Below are 14,477 nucleotides of genomic sequence, written 5' to 3' on the forward strand. Positions count from 1 at the left end.
CAAGGGAGGAGGTGAGCGAAAGAAGCTGAGAGGCAGATGGGGAGTTGGGGTCATTAGTGGGGATGTTAAAATCGCCTAAGATGAGGGTTGGGATTTCGCAGGATAGGAAATGGGGGAGCCAGGCGGCAAAGTGGTCCAAAAACAGGCGAGCAGCACCTGGGGGGCGATAGATGACTGCTACTCGCATGGACAGCGGGCGGAAAAGCCGCAACGCATGTACCTCAAATGATGGAAAGGTGAGTGAGGGTACAGGGGGGATGACCTGGTAGGTACAATTTGGGGAGAGAAGAGCACCTACTCCTCCACCACGCCTGTCATCTGGTCTCGGGGTATGGGAGAACTGCAGGCCATTGTAAGACAGTGCAGCAGGGGAGGCCGTGTCAGACTGCTGTATCCACGTTTCTGTGAGAGCGAGCAGATTAAGAAAATGGGCAGTAAAATAGTCGTGGATGGTGGGGAGTTTATTGCATGCTGACTGGCAATTCCAGAGGGCACATTGAAAGGAGTCAGGGGAGGGTTCGCGTGGGCTAGCAGTTGGGCTTGAGGGGTGTCTTAGTGAGTCAGGTAGGGAGTAGTAGTTAGGAGCAGTGGAGAGTGGGCCAGGATTGGGAGAGATATCCCCAGCTGCTAGTAGCAGCTAGATAGCAAGCGTGATCAGATGGTGAGGAGATTTATGGGGGTGGCAGTTATAATATAACACATCAGACTCTGCAGTTTGGCAAGTAGAGCTTTCTATTGAATGCTTGACATTAACACTACATTTCCCCTGCAGCAGAAGCATTGACCGGTGCCATGTGTGTACTTCATGTACTGGGGTCCCATCTAGCTGTAGTCTCCCACTCACAGAGGCCTGTTAACTCACATAAGCCGATGAACCTGATAGAAATATTGTCAGCACCGTACAGGATTCCATTTAAAACATAATATATTTAGTTAAAAGCTATACATTTTGAATTTATTACTTAATTCATGCTATGAGAACCCAGTCTGAAGATTAGAGACTTTTACCACGCTGAGAACATTAGTTATACTTTAAAATCACTACATTTTTACTTTTTATCATAATAGCTCAAGTGTAAATAAGAAACTTTGTATTATATTTTACAATAGAAAAGTCTCTTTCTTCGCTTATAAACCCCTTCTCTTCCTCCCCGTGCCATGATCATTCACTCTGAAGTTATTGATCAGGTCCATATACAAAAGTCTATACACAGAGACTGCGTTACAGCTGCAACCCACAGAAGACTGGGAATAGAGGTGGAGGGAGCTATAGGAGGGAGAGAAACTTACAAATGTTGCTGAAATGTTTCATTCACCTCAGTGCTGCATTCACAGCTATACTGCTCAGTACTGCTGTAGAACAGCCTCCATGCTGCAGTTTGTGAGTGCATGCTACAGAGAGATAGTGGAGCAGGAGACATCATAGCAGCTACAGCTCAGGGAAAAAAACTGACAACTAAAAACAGCCTCTAGGAAGGAAAAATGGCTAAAAAATGCAGTAAACAAGTCATATAATGGCCACGTATGCACACAGTAGCCTATTCGGACAGATTGTTTGAAGGTTTAGTTACACTTTAATTATTGCATACCTATACACACAGTGTATGGCTGCTAGCTCATCTGTAAGATGGATTATCACGTTGCAAGTGCATGCAGTCTTGCTGTACATCAACAGTCTATTTGCCCTTCTTCATTTTGGCTGTCTTCTCTTTCCTCTTCTTCACGTGTTTGGGGATCTTGCTTTTTCTCTTCTCCCTCTGAGCTTCTTTAACTAGTTTTTTTCGTTCCTATTGATAAAAAGGAGAAAAGCATAAGAAATGTTCTGACAACAGTGCATGTAAATTAATGAGAAAACACGTTGGAGGGATGAGTGTCTTGGTCCGACCATGAGTATCCTGACCCAAACTCGGAACACCATTGATGTCCATCAGGCTTTAAGTTCGGGTCAGAAGACCTATGGTCGGACTGGTAGTCTGTATTAAGGGCGCATAAAATGTACCCCGTGTGAAACTGGCCTAATAATTTTTCTAGAATAGCTTAAAACTGGCCAATGAGCCAAGATCTCACTTGAAATGTCTTACATGCTCCTTAAAACAATTATGTGCAACTGCTTTAGTCTTCGGGAATATGGCCTTCTCTCCTGGGTGTCTATGGGGGCACTGCCCATGTGATGGAATTATGGTATTCCGCTTTCATCTCTCCTGGACTATTTCACCCGCCTCCTACTGGAGTGGAAGTACAAACTATGATGACAGTTCTTGATGATAAGCATTCCTAGCTTTATACTTTTAACCACTTGACACCGGACCTACATTTATGTCCTATGCATTTGCGTCGTCTATGGAGGCAGATGGAGGGCTGATCCTGCTCCATACAACACAGGTTCCAGCTGTTTCTTACAACACCTGCCAGAAACAATTGCGATCAGTACTAACGCTGATTGCGGCTGTTTATTCTGTGAACAGCTGCTGTCAATTCTGATCGCAGCATTTAAATTTCAGTTTTACAGAATCCAAACGGTGCCCCCAGGATGATTGTAGGGTGCCGTCCGGTTGCCATAACAGCCTGGGGCCTCCTCCACAATTAGGGAAGTTAGCTCATCCCCATCTAAAAGGAAAAATAAAAAGCAAATAATCCTGCAGAGCAGGAAGGTCTACCCCCTACAGACACCAAGCTAAAACCAACCTAGCTCATTGCCTGCAGGAGGGATATAGCTGATAGGAGGGAATAACTTTCTTTGTACTTAGTGTGCACCTCCTAATTGGCAGGAGCTAAACCCAAAGTCCTGCTGTGTTCCCCAATGACACCGATGAGAAAATAAATAATCTCTATTTATTTAAAAGCGTCAACATATTCCAAACAAACTCTTAAAATTTTAATTTCTAAGTAAATATATTTTTAAAAAAAGGACATTTTAAAAATTTTACCTAAAATATTGAAGATCTCCAAGTTTATTTAACATTGCAATGAAGGAACACAGTATGAAATGCAACGCTTCATACAACCTATACAGGGTGAAATAATCCCTAGAGACACAGGATCTCCTCAGAAAGCTATAGAGGCAACTCGCCAAGAGTAAACCATTCACCAATCATAAAAACCTGAAGGACTGAAGGGTAACCTCGGCGCTCTCATAGAGGCTTGTGGAAAAAGTAGGCAGCAAACTGAGCCAAAACAACAGATTTATATTTTGGGAAATGTCAAATTCTTAGACAGGGTAGGGCAGGGGATTACTGAACGGCTTATGTCCAAGCTCAGACATTTGCAAATAAGAAAGGGAAGAATTGAAATCGTTCTGCAAAAATTGACCAGCGGTTCTGGCTTAGGATAACCCATTTCTGCCCAACTACCCAGCACATAAGATAGCTGACCTGATTAGCGATATAATAGAGCAGTGGAGTAAAACATGGCGGCCCACTGACCTTTTTATCTATATCAGAGGCAGCAGTTTGATCTTTGGGGTCGCCATCTTCGGAGTCTGCCCCCGACTCATCGCAGCTATCGGAGTCCGTGCCCGATCCATCGTGGTCACTTTTCTGAAGCAGAGCTGGTACCTGAGCGAATAAGATGCATATGTAGACTATGTAGAACAGCGCTGACATTCCCAAATTCTAATGAATATATGACAAGCTATGGGCATCCTCCCGCAGTATGTTACGAAGTACAGGGGCACTCCGCTTCCATCTGCCGCATAATGTTTGAAGATAGTGGTTTGTGTAACTCCATCCATGTATCATCCCGCACTTCCTCTTTAAAAATGAGGTTTTGCAGCAGATAAGTTGTGTAATATAAGAAATAATGGACTCCCTTACTATAAATTATAAAATATATTACGGTCACCTTGGAGGCCTGCCGCTTCATGTCTTTGAGCATATAAAGTACTTTCTGTGGACCAATATTCTTATAATTTACAATACAATTTATGTGGGCCAGATATCAGTATTAAAGGCGTTTTCCATGAAAATACTATGGATAAATCGATCCTCAGGATAGGTCATCAATGGTTGATCGGCTGGGGTCCGTCTGTCAGGATCCCAGCTGATCGGATGCCGGTATACATTTGGGTTGGAGTGAAAGCTGCTGCTCCAACCCATGTAGTGGCCAGTGCTTGCAATTGCAGGCACAACTCCCATGGATTTCAATGAGAGCTGCAGTTAGAGGCACTGGCCACTACACAGGGATTGGAGCAGCTGCTTTCGCTCTAACCTGAGTGTATACTGGCGTTGGATCAGCTGGGGTCCCAACCGGTAGGCCCCAGACGATCAACTACTGATGACCTATGCTGGAGGATAGTATTTTCATGAAAAAACCCTTTAATGTTGAATAGAAGGTCTCCCTGAAAAAAAAAAAAGAAGTAGGACTATGCAGTGATGCAGCTTACTGTTTCGGCTCCTGACAAATCCTTCTTCAAACCAGTCACAGTCTGATAGAGAATCTAGAAAAAAAAAAATAAAGGTTTTTCCTTGTTACCACATCAAAACTGTAGTTGGTTCTTCACTGGTCGCCCAATACGTGTCTTCACAGATCTATGGGGATTGCATTGCTCGGATGTTTCACTGACAAGATGGTAAGCTGGTTTACACAGTTACTCACATTATCCTGTTGTGTGTTGAGGGACATATCTTCTTCTTTCAACTTCTGCATTAAGTCTACATCCCTCTCAAAGTTCTTCACTTCATTGAGAGTTCGAGGAATATACGCCTTCTTAAATACCTAAGACATCACAAGGAAATGTAGGAGAAAAGTAAGCGGTTTGGTTTCTTAAAACACTGATAACATTTTTACGGATACACCTATTACTTGCTTCAGATATAGCCCTACTAGAGAAGGATGATCTCCAAAACAGAGCACAGAAATTGTCCTGCTTTCTTTAGACCTCACCCCCCAGGATTTACATGTACTGCCCATTTTCAAACAATGACTGTTAAGTAATTTTTGCAATGTTACCGATACTCCTGGTATAATTATAGATAGATATTTATACATATAGTATAGGTGTCATCAACACTTGGTCCTGGGCTTCAATACCAGCCAACAGCAAAAGTACAGCACGGGATTTAAGCTTCTGTTCCTGCAATAAAGCAGGAGCAGGTCGGATTCTCGTCTGTCAGACACAGCCAAAAACCCAGAGGAGAAGGAAAAGGTTTTTTTTAACTGCTTATGCCTTCTCTTTTGCAGACTACATGAGCGCTACCTACTAAAAAGAGAAAGCGGAAGAGTTAGTTCCACTATTCAACGTGGCGATCACGTGATCACCGGGTGCCTCCGATCACAGCAGAGCTGCAGGGTCCTAGTAGACACTGTTAAGGATGATTTACATGCAAAGATTATTGCTCAAAATTCATCTGAACGACGGCTTTTGAGCGATAACCGTTGCGTGTAAATGTGTGCCCATCGTGCACTTTTCGTCCTTCATAGAGGACATCTCAGCATAAAAGCAGTTGCCCCTGATAAGAGGGACGGCATGCTGTGTTCTCCGCAGGCAGCACCGATAGCATTGTATGCCGCCTGCTGCCCGCGGGAGAACAAAAGTGATGTATTTAGAAAACAGCCCACCTGCTGTTTTCTAAATACATGCAAATGAAGCTAGTTAGCTACTAATGGGCTGATTTGCCCAATGCAAAATGATCGCTCAAAACTGTCAATTTCTGATAAATTTTGAGCGATCGTCTTTGCGTGTAAATGGACCTTAAGTGACTATTGTCACTACAAGGGGAGGTTTTGTAACTACAGTGGAAAAGTGTAAAAGAAAAGGAAAAAATAGACAATGTGAATGATCCCAGAGATCTTATATGTGGGGTCATGGGGACATGGATGTAAAGGGGTGGGGGTGGGGGGGGGGTGGGGGGGGGAGTTACAAAAATAAGAAAAAAAATATATTACAGAACAAAATACAAAAAGGAAAACATAAGGAAATGTCCGACCACTGATACCAAAAAAAAGTGTTCCCATGCGCCCTGTAATCCAAAACTATACACATTATATAGCAAAACAAGATTAAGGCCTCCTTCCCACGAACGGATTTACGCCGCGTAAATTCGCGGCAAAAATCCGCTGCGTTGCTCCCTGCTATTAGGTTCTATTGAACCTAATAGCACAATGCACACGATGCGTAATTCCACCGCGGAATTACGCACCGCGATTTCTCCCGTCCTCACCCGCAGCATGCTCTATTTTCTGCGGGTGAGGACGGGCTGTACGCGCTGACGGCTTCCATTGCAGTCAATGGAAGCCGTCCGTTCACGCTATCTCCCGCTGTAACCAGCGGGAGATAGCGTGAAAAAACGCTTTCCCGCCCACCGCCGCGCGTCATATGACGCCATGTGACACGGCTGGCCGCGCACGTGACACGGCCGGTGACGCGGCGGCGGTGGGCGGTGACGCGGCGGCGGTGGGCGGGGAAGCGTTTTCACGCTATCTCCCGCAGGTAAGTATAGGGGCTCTGGGGGGCGCCGTGACGGGCTTCACTGCGTAATATTACGCGGCGGAGCCCGTCACGCTCGTGGGAAGGAGGCCTAAGAACCCATTTCTGTACTTTTTTTTTTAGTTAGTATATTTACACTAAAATGAAGAACTCTTAATAAAAAAAAACAACTTTTTTTCACTTCTAAGAAAACTATTAAAAAAAAAAAAAAAATTGCCCTGTTTGTGATGGAAAACAAAATAAAATAAACCAAAACTCAGCAAAATAATTTTGGTAGCTGAAGGGAAAAATAAAAAATAAATGAGGGCAGTAGAACCACCACATGGGTAAAATCCCTAAAATGTGTCAGGTCCTTTAGGGATTAAAGAAAAAATATCGATACTTGCTTCTTCATCAACTTTATCTTGATTCGATCTTTCTTCCTCTGTTCTTTGAGCTGCTATTTCCATTGCCTGTAACATAAGAAAATCATGTTAAAAATCTCTGAATTAACGTTCTCCACGTCTCCACCACAGCTCCCAGGGCCAATTCATGCCAGAGCAGGGAGATTCTAAGGCAGATTTCATATCTTCTGCTTGACAGTTGTCCTTATTGTTACTTACTGAGACATACAGTATTTCTTACATTCACACGTTAAATCGCTGCAGACGCTCCATACACAGGTTCAATGAAAGTGTCAACGCAGACCCAGAGCAGACATTCCCCATTTTCCGTTTTTCCTCCACCCCACCTTTTAAAAAAATCATAACTCTTATTGTACCATCATCATCATCACTATCTGAGGGCTTGTTGTTATTGCGGGACGAGTTGTATATTTCACGGGTACTATTTAATGTACCATATAATGTACTGAAAAATTCTAAGTGGAGTGAAATAGGGAAAAAATTGAAATTCTGCCATCTTTTGGTGTGTCTTGTTTCAGAAGCGCCAGCCTTGATTTTTGCCTGGCCTCGAGGGTTAGGGTGAGGGTTCGTATTTGGCTTACATTATATGTAAGCCTAACAGGAAAAGTAACCCTCACCCTAAGCCTCCAGGGCAGGAAAAAAAAATGAAGGCCGATGCTGCTGCTAGGACCGGTGGCTCTCCTGCCACTGGGTCGTCTCCTGGCGCTGCCGCTAGGTGTCGTTCTGCCACCCCTGCTGCTTCTCTTCCTGCCGCCGGAGGAGGCCCTCCATATGCCGCCACCTCTACTCCTGCCGCAGGCGCAACGTCTCCTCATGCCACACACGCCCCCAGCCAATCAGAATCTGGGGGCGTTACTGTATGTCAAACTGCTGTATTATGTCACCACCCCTAACTTCAGGTGGCGACATAATATACCAGTACCCATGAGGGGTAAATAATGCGCTACTTTGATAGCTCTTTTACCAATGCAGCAATACCAAATATGTTTTTTGGTTTGATTATTTAGATTCTTTTGTTATAAATCTGCCAACAGGTTTTTTTTATTACCTTTTAATTTTTTACAAAAATATTTAGGAAAACTTTACTAAACTAACTCTTACAGCTTTTTTAGTCTGGAGAGGGAATAAGAACTTGCTTCTGCAGTATGATGTAATGCCATAGTATTACACTACACCTTAATATGACTGACAGGCAATCTATCAAGCCATGCCACATGCATGGCTTAATAGGCAATCTGCAATGACATCCCTGGGCCTTTCAGAATGCCTTTCGGCTGCCATGGCAACCAGCGATCTTATCGCGGTAAGCAGTGCGGGACCCCCGAACTTCAATTGAGGCATTTAATGGGTTAACAGCTCTGATCAACGGCATGGCTTACATGAGCTGTTGCGGGTGGCTGTCAGCTGTAAGAAACAGCCGGCATTCGCATTGTATGGAGCAGGGTCAACCGGCGTTCCCCCTCCATACATATGCAGAACCTGCAGGACGCAACTGTATCTCCTATAGAGTTAAGAGCAAATACAACATGTATTTTATTATTTGAATTAGACACCAGTTTTACAGCACATTACATAATTTCAAATATTTTATGAAGTTTTTATATTGTTGTGTGCACAGTATATCTTTAATCATTCACAGTTGTTTTTTTTTGCTAAACCCCTTGACAGTCTAACACTGGAGAGACGTTTCAGAAATGTCACTTTTTAAATTGTTGATTTTGGATTTCTCAAGCAAATATAGTTGGTGCATAACTTGGGTGCCTTAAATGCATTCTAATGCCCCCTTTAGACAGGCAGAGTCTGTTTGAACAAGTGAGTGATGTCACCACTAATTCGTTCGCACTCATGCTAACTATTTAGGCAGGCAGATCATCGTTGAGAATCGTTTATTTCTCCTTCTGTCTTCCATATTACTAAATGTAACAATGAGGCCTTAGTCAGACGGGCGTTTTTTGCCGCGATTTGCGCATGCGTCCGGCGATTTTATAAAACCATTGCTTTGCAATGGTATCGGACACATGAGCGCTTTTTATGCGCTCGTCCGATAAATTATAGAACAGAAATCGCAGATCGCACCTATCTGCGATCTGCAATTCCTGTTCTCTTCTCTATATGCGCTCAATGGGGCCGGCGGCAGCAGCGCCGACCCCATTGAGAACATATAGAAGACAAATCATTCTTCTCTGCCACAGCTGTAACAGCTGTGGCAGAGAAGAACGATGTTTGCCCATTGAATTCAATGGAGCTGGCAATACAGCCGCTCCATTGAAAGCAATGGGCTGCCGGCGTGCGCGGGGTGAATTGTCGGGAAGGGGTTAAATATATAAGCCCTTCCCTGCAATTCATCCTAAAATGTGTTAAAATAAAAAAAAAAAAAAATATATATCCCGGCAGCCGGAGTTCTGTGCGGCCGCACTGCAGTGGGTGTGAAGAGGGTGCGAGTCAGACCTGTCCCCTGATTGGCTCAGCGCTGAGCCAATCAGGGGGCAGGTCTGACTCACACCCCCTTCACGCCGGCCGCGCGGAATTCCGGCTGCAGGTAAGTGTGTGTGTGCATGTGTATATATATATATATATATATATTATATATATATATCTTTATTTTAACACTTTTCTGGATGAATTGCAGGGAAGGGCTTATATATTTAAGCCCTTCCCGACAATTCATCCCACACTCGCCCACAGCGCATTGCTTTCAATGGAGCGGGCTGTATTGCCGCTCCATTGAATGCAATGCGCTGGACAGCTCCGGCCCGTTTCTAATGAAACGTGGCTAGGAGCAGATTTTCGGGCGATTTTCGGGCACCGGTCACGCGATTTGCGGATGCGCATCCGTCATGCGATCCGCAAATCGCGCGAAAAAACGCCCGTCTGACTAAGGCCTCAGTGAACGAGCCAACGATGATTTCTAGTCCTGCCGAAATTGGACGAATGAGAAGTGCGCGATTCTTGTTCTGTCGTTGGCTTACGTTTAAGCCTAACAATTAACGTTCACTTTTGCTCGTTTTAACGACTTTTTGAACGATAATTGCTACGGTCATATGCCCCTTACCATGAGCCTTAACTATCAGTAAAACACCCCCCCCCCATCCCCCGTGTTCCAGCAGGTAAGCCTTAAGCATGTTTGTCCTTTGATGTAGCCGCACGTCTTGCATTTTGCTAGAGAAGTTGTAGTTTTTATAGGAACCATTTTTGCTACATCAAGCAATTTTACAATTTTTTTCCCCTGTGTTCACCGTGCAGCATCAATAAGTCAACGCTATTCTACACGTCATTATGACGATACCAGATTATAGGTTTTTGTTACTACTTTTGCACAAGACATTTTCTTATGCAATGATTTTTTTCATGTTGCTGCATTCCCAGACCCTTAATATTTGTCCCATTGGAGAAGCTGCAGGAGGGCTTGTTTGCAGGACAACTTGCAGTTTTTATTGGTGTCAGTTTGGAGTATAGACTAGTTCTTGATTACTTTGTATTCCTGTTTTTGGAAGGCGAGATGAACAGCAATTCTAGCATTAGTGTTTTTACAGCATATACCATGCAGAACACAGTAACATAGTTCGTAAGGCTGAACGAAGACAATGTCCATCTAGTTCAGCCGGTTATCCTCCTGTGTTGTTGATCCAGAAGAAGGCAAAAAACCCCAAGAGGCAGAAGCCAATTAACCCTTGCCAATTCCTTCCCGACTCCTAATGGCAATCAGACTGTTCCCTGGATCAACCCCTAATAGTTCCTACCTGCCTGTATACCCGGATTAACAATTAACCTAAGATTTATATCCTTCCGCTCCAGAAAGAGATCAAGTCCCCTTTACATGACCTGATAGTTTTAGATTTCTCATCGTGATGGATGTGATGATACCAATTTCTTTCAGTAATACAGAAGGCTCCGGCACATAACAGACCCGGGGGGCCACGGCTACATATATACTGCCTGTGCATTAAGCTTTATGTGGTTCTCTCTAAGGACACAGAGGCCGAGGAGCTGCAGACTGACATACTGCATTCCAGGAGTCCAGGCAGGAAAACACTAGAATTACTAAAATACGTCCTTGCAGCAGGCTTCTCATCGAGCCACGAGAGCAGGGACTGAAACCCCAGTGTCCTGGACATCAATACATGACTACTCCCTTTTCGGTTACGCATCTGAACATCTTGCATTGTGACTAGTATACGTCAATGAGCAATTGTAAGGATATTCCCGACCTACACCACAGATCTCGCACTCAGCTGAACAGAACCCTACTGTGCGAGGATGAGGGTCAAGAACCCCAAACCAGCTGTCTGTACATGGGGATCGTTTCCTTATTGAGAAGATTCTAGTTTGGCTTATATCCCTAGGCCGGCTACACACGAGCACAAGCGTATTTGTGTGTGCATGAGGATGGTTTCTTCCACATGCATTAGCGTATATTTTGTGTTTTTTCCCACACGCAAGGCATGGGCATTTGTGCCCGAAAAAAAACCCCAAAAAAAGCACTGATGCCCCAAGCCATTGAAATGGTTAATAGTCTGCAGAGTTCCAGATGTGTTCCTTTTGTTGCATAATTATACAGTGTTTCATGCATCTCGGCGCACGTATTTGTGCATCCCCAGCGACACATGCACAGGAAAATAGAGCATGCCAGGTTTTTTTTTTCCCATGGCTGAAATGTGCAAGAAAAACATGCGCATCTGAATGAAGCCAATGAAAACAATGGGTTCTATTCACTGCGTATTGCGCATGCACAAACGCCCCTGTGAAGCTGGCCTTAGTCATATTGAAAGGCCTGCTCGAAACTCAGACATTGGGAAGCTACCTTCCAATAGGTGGCGCTGTAGAGGCATTGTACCATCTCCCATTAGCATACCTTCTCTAGATAAGCATCCATATTATCTTGATTGATGGATGGGTCCGTGACAAATTCAAAAAGTTCCCGTACGGTCATCACTGCTACTCCATACTTCACAAAGAAATCTGACAGTGAACAGAAAATACCGTTAAATTAATTAAACAGTGCAGGAACTTTACCCGGAGACCTGCGCTGGTATTTATCTGTATTACCACCGACCAAGTGTGCTAATAATGTGAAGCAATTAAAAGAAGCAGAAGAGAGTTCATCAATGGTAATGGAAATACCAGACTGGATGAACCGTGACGGCGCAGTAACAAAATGTGTTATCTGCAACTTCTTGCCACATGCAGGACGGCTGACAAGGGTTTCAAGGAGTTTAAATGCCATCAAAGAAGAGGGAGAGACACGCCGCAGCGCACCGAGCAGAAGCCCCGACGCATACCACACGTGTGCGCTACTGACTCCGACCCCCATGACAAAGCTGTGATGCTGCTGCTGGCAGTACCCATAGTTACTGCAGTAGTTTCCTCCTTCCTCTGCCTGGCACCATGATTTCTAGTAAGGCCCATGGTTCCCCCAAAAACCACCAGGAGTGAAATGAACCCGTCTATCGCTCTTTGCACTACAGCCAGGTATACAGCCCCTTGATGACATATAGAGAATGTATTTGGGGGACAGTCCAACTGGGATAGCAAACACATCCAATCACTACCAGCAACGAGAGGGGCTCATTTATGCAAAAATATATTTGTTTTCTTAAGTGATCCGTTTACCAGTAATTAGAAAACGGAGGGTGCTGGTTTATGGACTAATCTCTAGAGCAGCGATTTCCAACTCCGGTCCTCAGGGACCCCCAACAGGTCATGTTTTCAGGATTTCCTCAGTATTGCACAGGTGATGTAATTATTGTCGGGGCCTCAGACATTGCCACAGGGGTTCTCTCTATAGGAGATCCTGAAAACATGACCTGTTGGGGTCCGTGAGGACTGGAGTTGGGAAACACTGGTCTAGACCAAGTAAAACCTGTCACACTCTGGAGGTCTCCTCTCTATTTTGCAGTCACTTCCATGCAGTGCAGCTCCTGTCTGATGCTCATCAGGTACCATTCGGATGTTGATATTTTCCTGCTGACGGAACAAGGTAATACTAGCTGATTAAAGCTGAGCGTCTTATAGCATAATGAATAAATTAAAAAAAACAAACACTGGAGCAGCCCTGTAATCTGTGTATAGTTAGTAAAGATTACAGGACCGCTCCTCAGAATGTATTTATTACTTTATTGGGCATCCCCCCCCCCCCCTTTACATAAACGCAGTATGAACAGCAATTCCTAAAATCTGTCAACTATAAAATAGCGCCCTCCTTTTACGTAATCTGGCTGTCCCAGGCTGCGATGCGCCATACACTGTGGGTGTCAGAGGCCGTACCTGTAACGGGGGCTGTCATACCAAATGTTTAGAAATGGTTCTGACAGACACAGGAGTGTAACGATGGCGCCACCTGTCTCTGGATCGCAGATAACTAAACAGTTGGAGCAGCTTGTACTTGTAGGACGGTCAGATGATCCCCTCTACTGGTGGTCTGTAGGGGGCGTCCTGAGCCCGGTCACCTTGTGTGCGCACATCCACTGGTCCCAACACTTCCTAACAGTCTGGTCAGGGACAATTCATCGATACGACCATCCAGCTTCTCACATCCCAATAATGTGCCCCTCTCAGACTCTGGTAACGGGGTGACCTCTCTTCTCTGCATTGTAGAGGCGTCTGGTGGTCAACAAGCTCTACACAAGCGGATGAAGAGGTCACTACACACAAGGAGCCTCCGAGAGCCTCTTATAGGCCAAGGGGGAGAACGAACCACTTGTAGGGCCTCAGGTGGCAGGACCGTTCATCTGATCACCACAACTCCCATCACTTACACATCTGCCTGAGATGGAACTGCAGGACGGGTCTTGCAGCAAAATGACCATTGCTTCTAGGGGCTTGATAATTTTTATATTCAATAATTTTTATTGGAAGAGACAGATCATCATGACATCCACAGACAACGAGCTGATCATTTTTGACAAAGTGTATTCAGATATACCATATATACTTCAGTATAAGCCGAGTTTTTCAGCACATTTTTTTGTGCTGAAAAAGTCCCCCTTGGCCTATACTCGAGTGAGGTGAAAAAACCAACGCAATACTTACCTCCCAGCCGGCGTCTGTCCCTGATGCGATGGTCTCCCATGCAGTACGGCAAGCTGCTTCAGAATTCTCCCCGCTCGGCTTTGAATTCCCCCGCCGTCAGCGCTGTGTATGTAAGCGCTGTGATTGGCTCGAGTGCCAGCCAATCACAGCTGGCTCTCAATCCAATCACAGCGCTTACTTACACAGCGCTGACGACGGGGGAATTCAAAGTCGAGCGGGGAGATGACAGCGGGGAGAATTCTGAAGCAGCTTGCTGTACCGCCGGGAAGACCACCACACCCGGAACACAGACACCGACTGGGAGGGGAGTATTGCGTTTTTTTTTAAACCCAGTATATGCTCAAGTATAGCTAGGCTTATACTCGAGTCAATAAGTTTTACCATATACTCGAGTATATACGGTACATGTAGAATTCGATTTAGGCTACAGATTTAAATAAGACTCACCATTAACATTGGCGCAGTCCTTCCGGAGAAATTCCAAAGCATGTGGATGATCGTGTTCCACTGACTGAGACACATCAATTATATATATCTGTCCGTTATGGTAACTGAAATACATTAGATGAAAGGAAAGTTTAAAAAAAAAAGTATCAAAGCCTTTAAAAAGGGAGTTAGTC

General features: G+C 44.6%; 1 protein-coding gene across 1 annotated transcript in view; it reads right to left on the reverse strand.

The window, feature by feature from the left end:
* Positions 1-1,275: 1,275 nt before the first annotated feature.
* RIOK1 (RIO kinase 1) overlaps positions 1,276-14,477 on the reverse strand; it is a 28,208-nt gene continuing 15,006 nt past the window's right edge. Inside the window, exons 11-17 of the mRNA XM_066579298.1 lie at positions 14,305-14,408; positions 11,681-11,787; positions 6,811-6,876; positions 4,594-4,713; positions 4,382-4,435; positions 3,423-3,554; positions 1,276-1,787 (exon numbers count right to left, since the gene is read on the reverse strand). Coding sequence (XP_066435395.1) covers positions 1,677-1,787; positions 3,423-3,554; positions 4,382-4,435; positions 4,594-4,713; positions 6,811-6,876; positions 11,681-11,787; positions 14,305-14,408 — 694 coding nt within the window. The 3' untranslated portion in view covers positions 1,276-1,676. The remainder of the gene's footprint in view (positions 1,788-3,422; positions 3,555-4,381; positions 4,436-4,593; positions 4,714-6,810; positions 6,877-11,680; positions 11,788-14,304; positions 14,409-14,477) is intronic.

Source organism: Eleutherodactylus coqui, chromosome 9 (genome assembly GCF_035609145.1).
Source record: "Eleutherodactylus coqui strain aEleCoq1 chromosome 9, aEleCoq1.hap1, whole genome shotgun sequence".
In the NCBI taxonomy this organism is placed as follows: domain Eukaryota; kingdom Metazoa; phylum Chordata; class Amphibia; order Anura; family Eleutherodactylidae; genus Eleutherodactylus; species Eleutherodactylus coqui.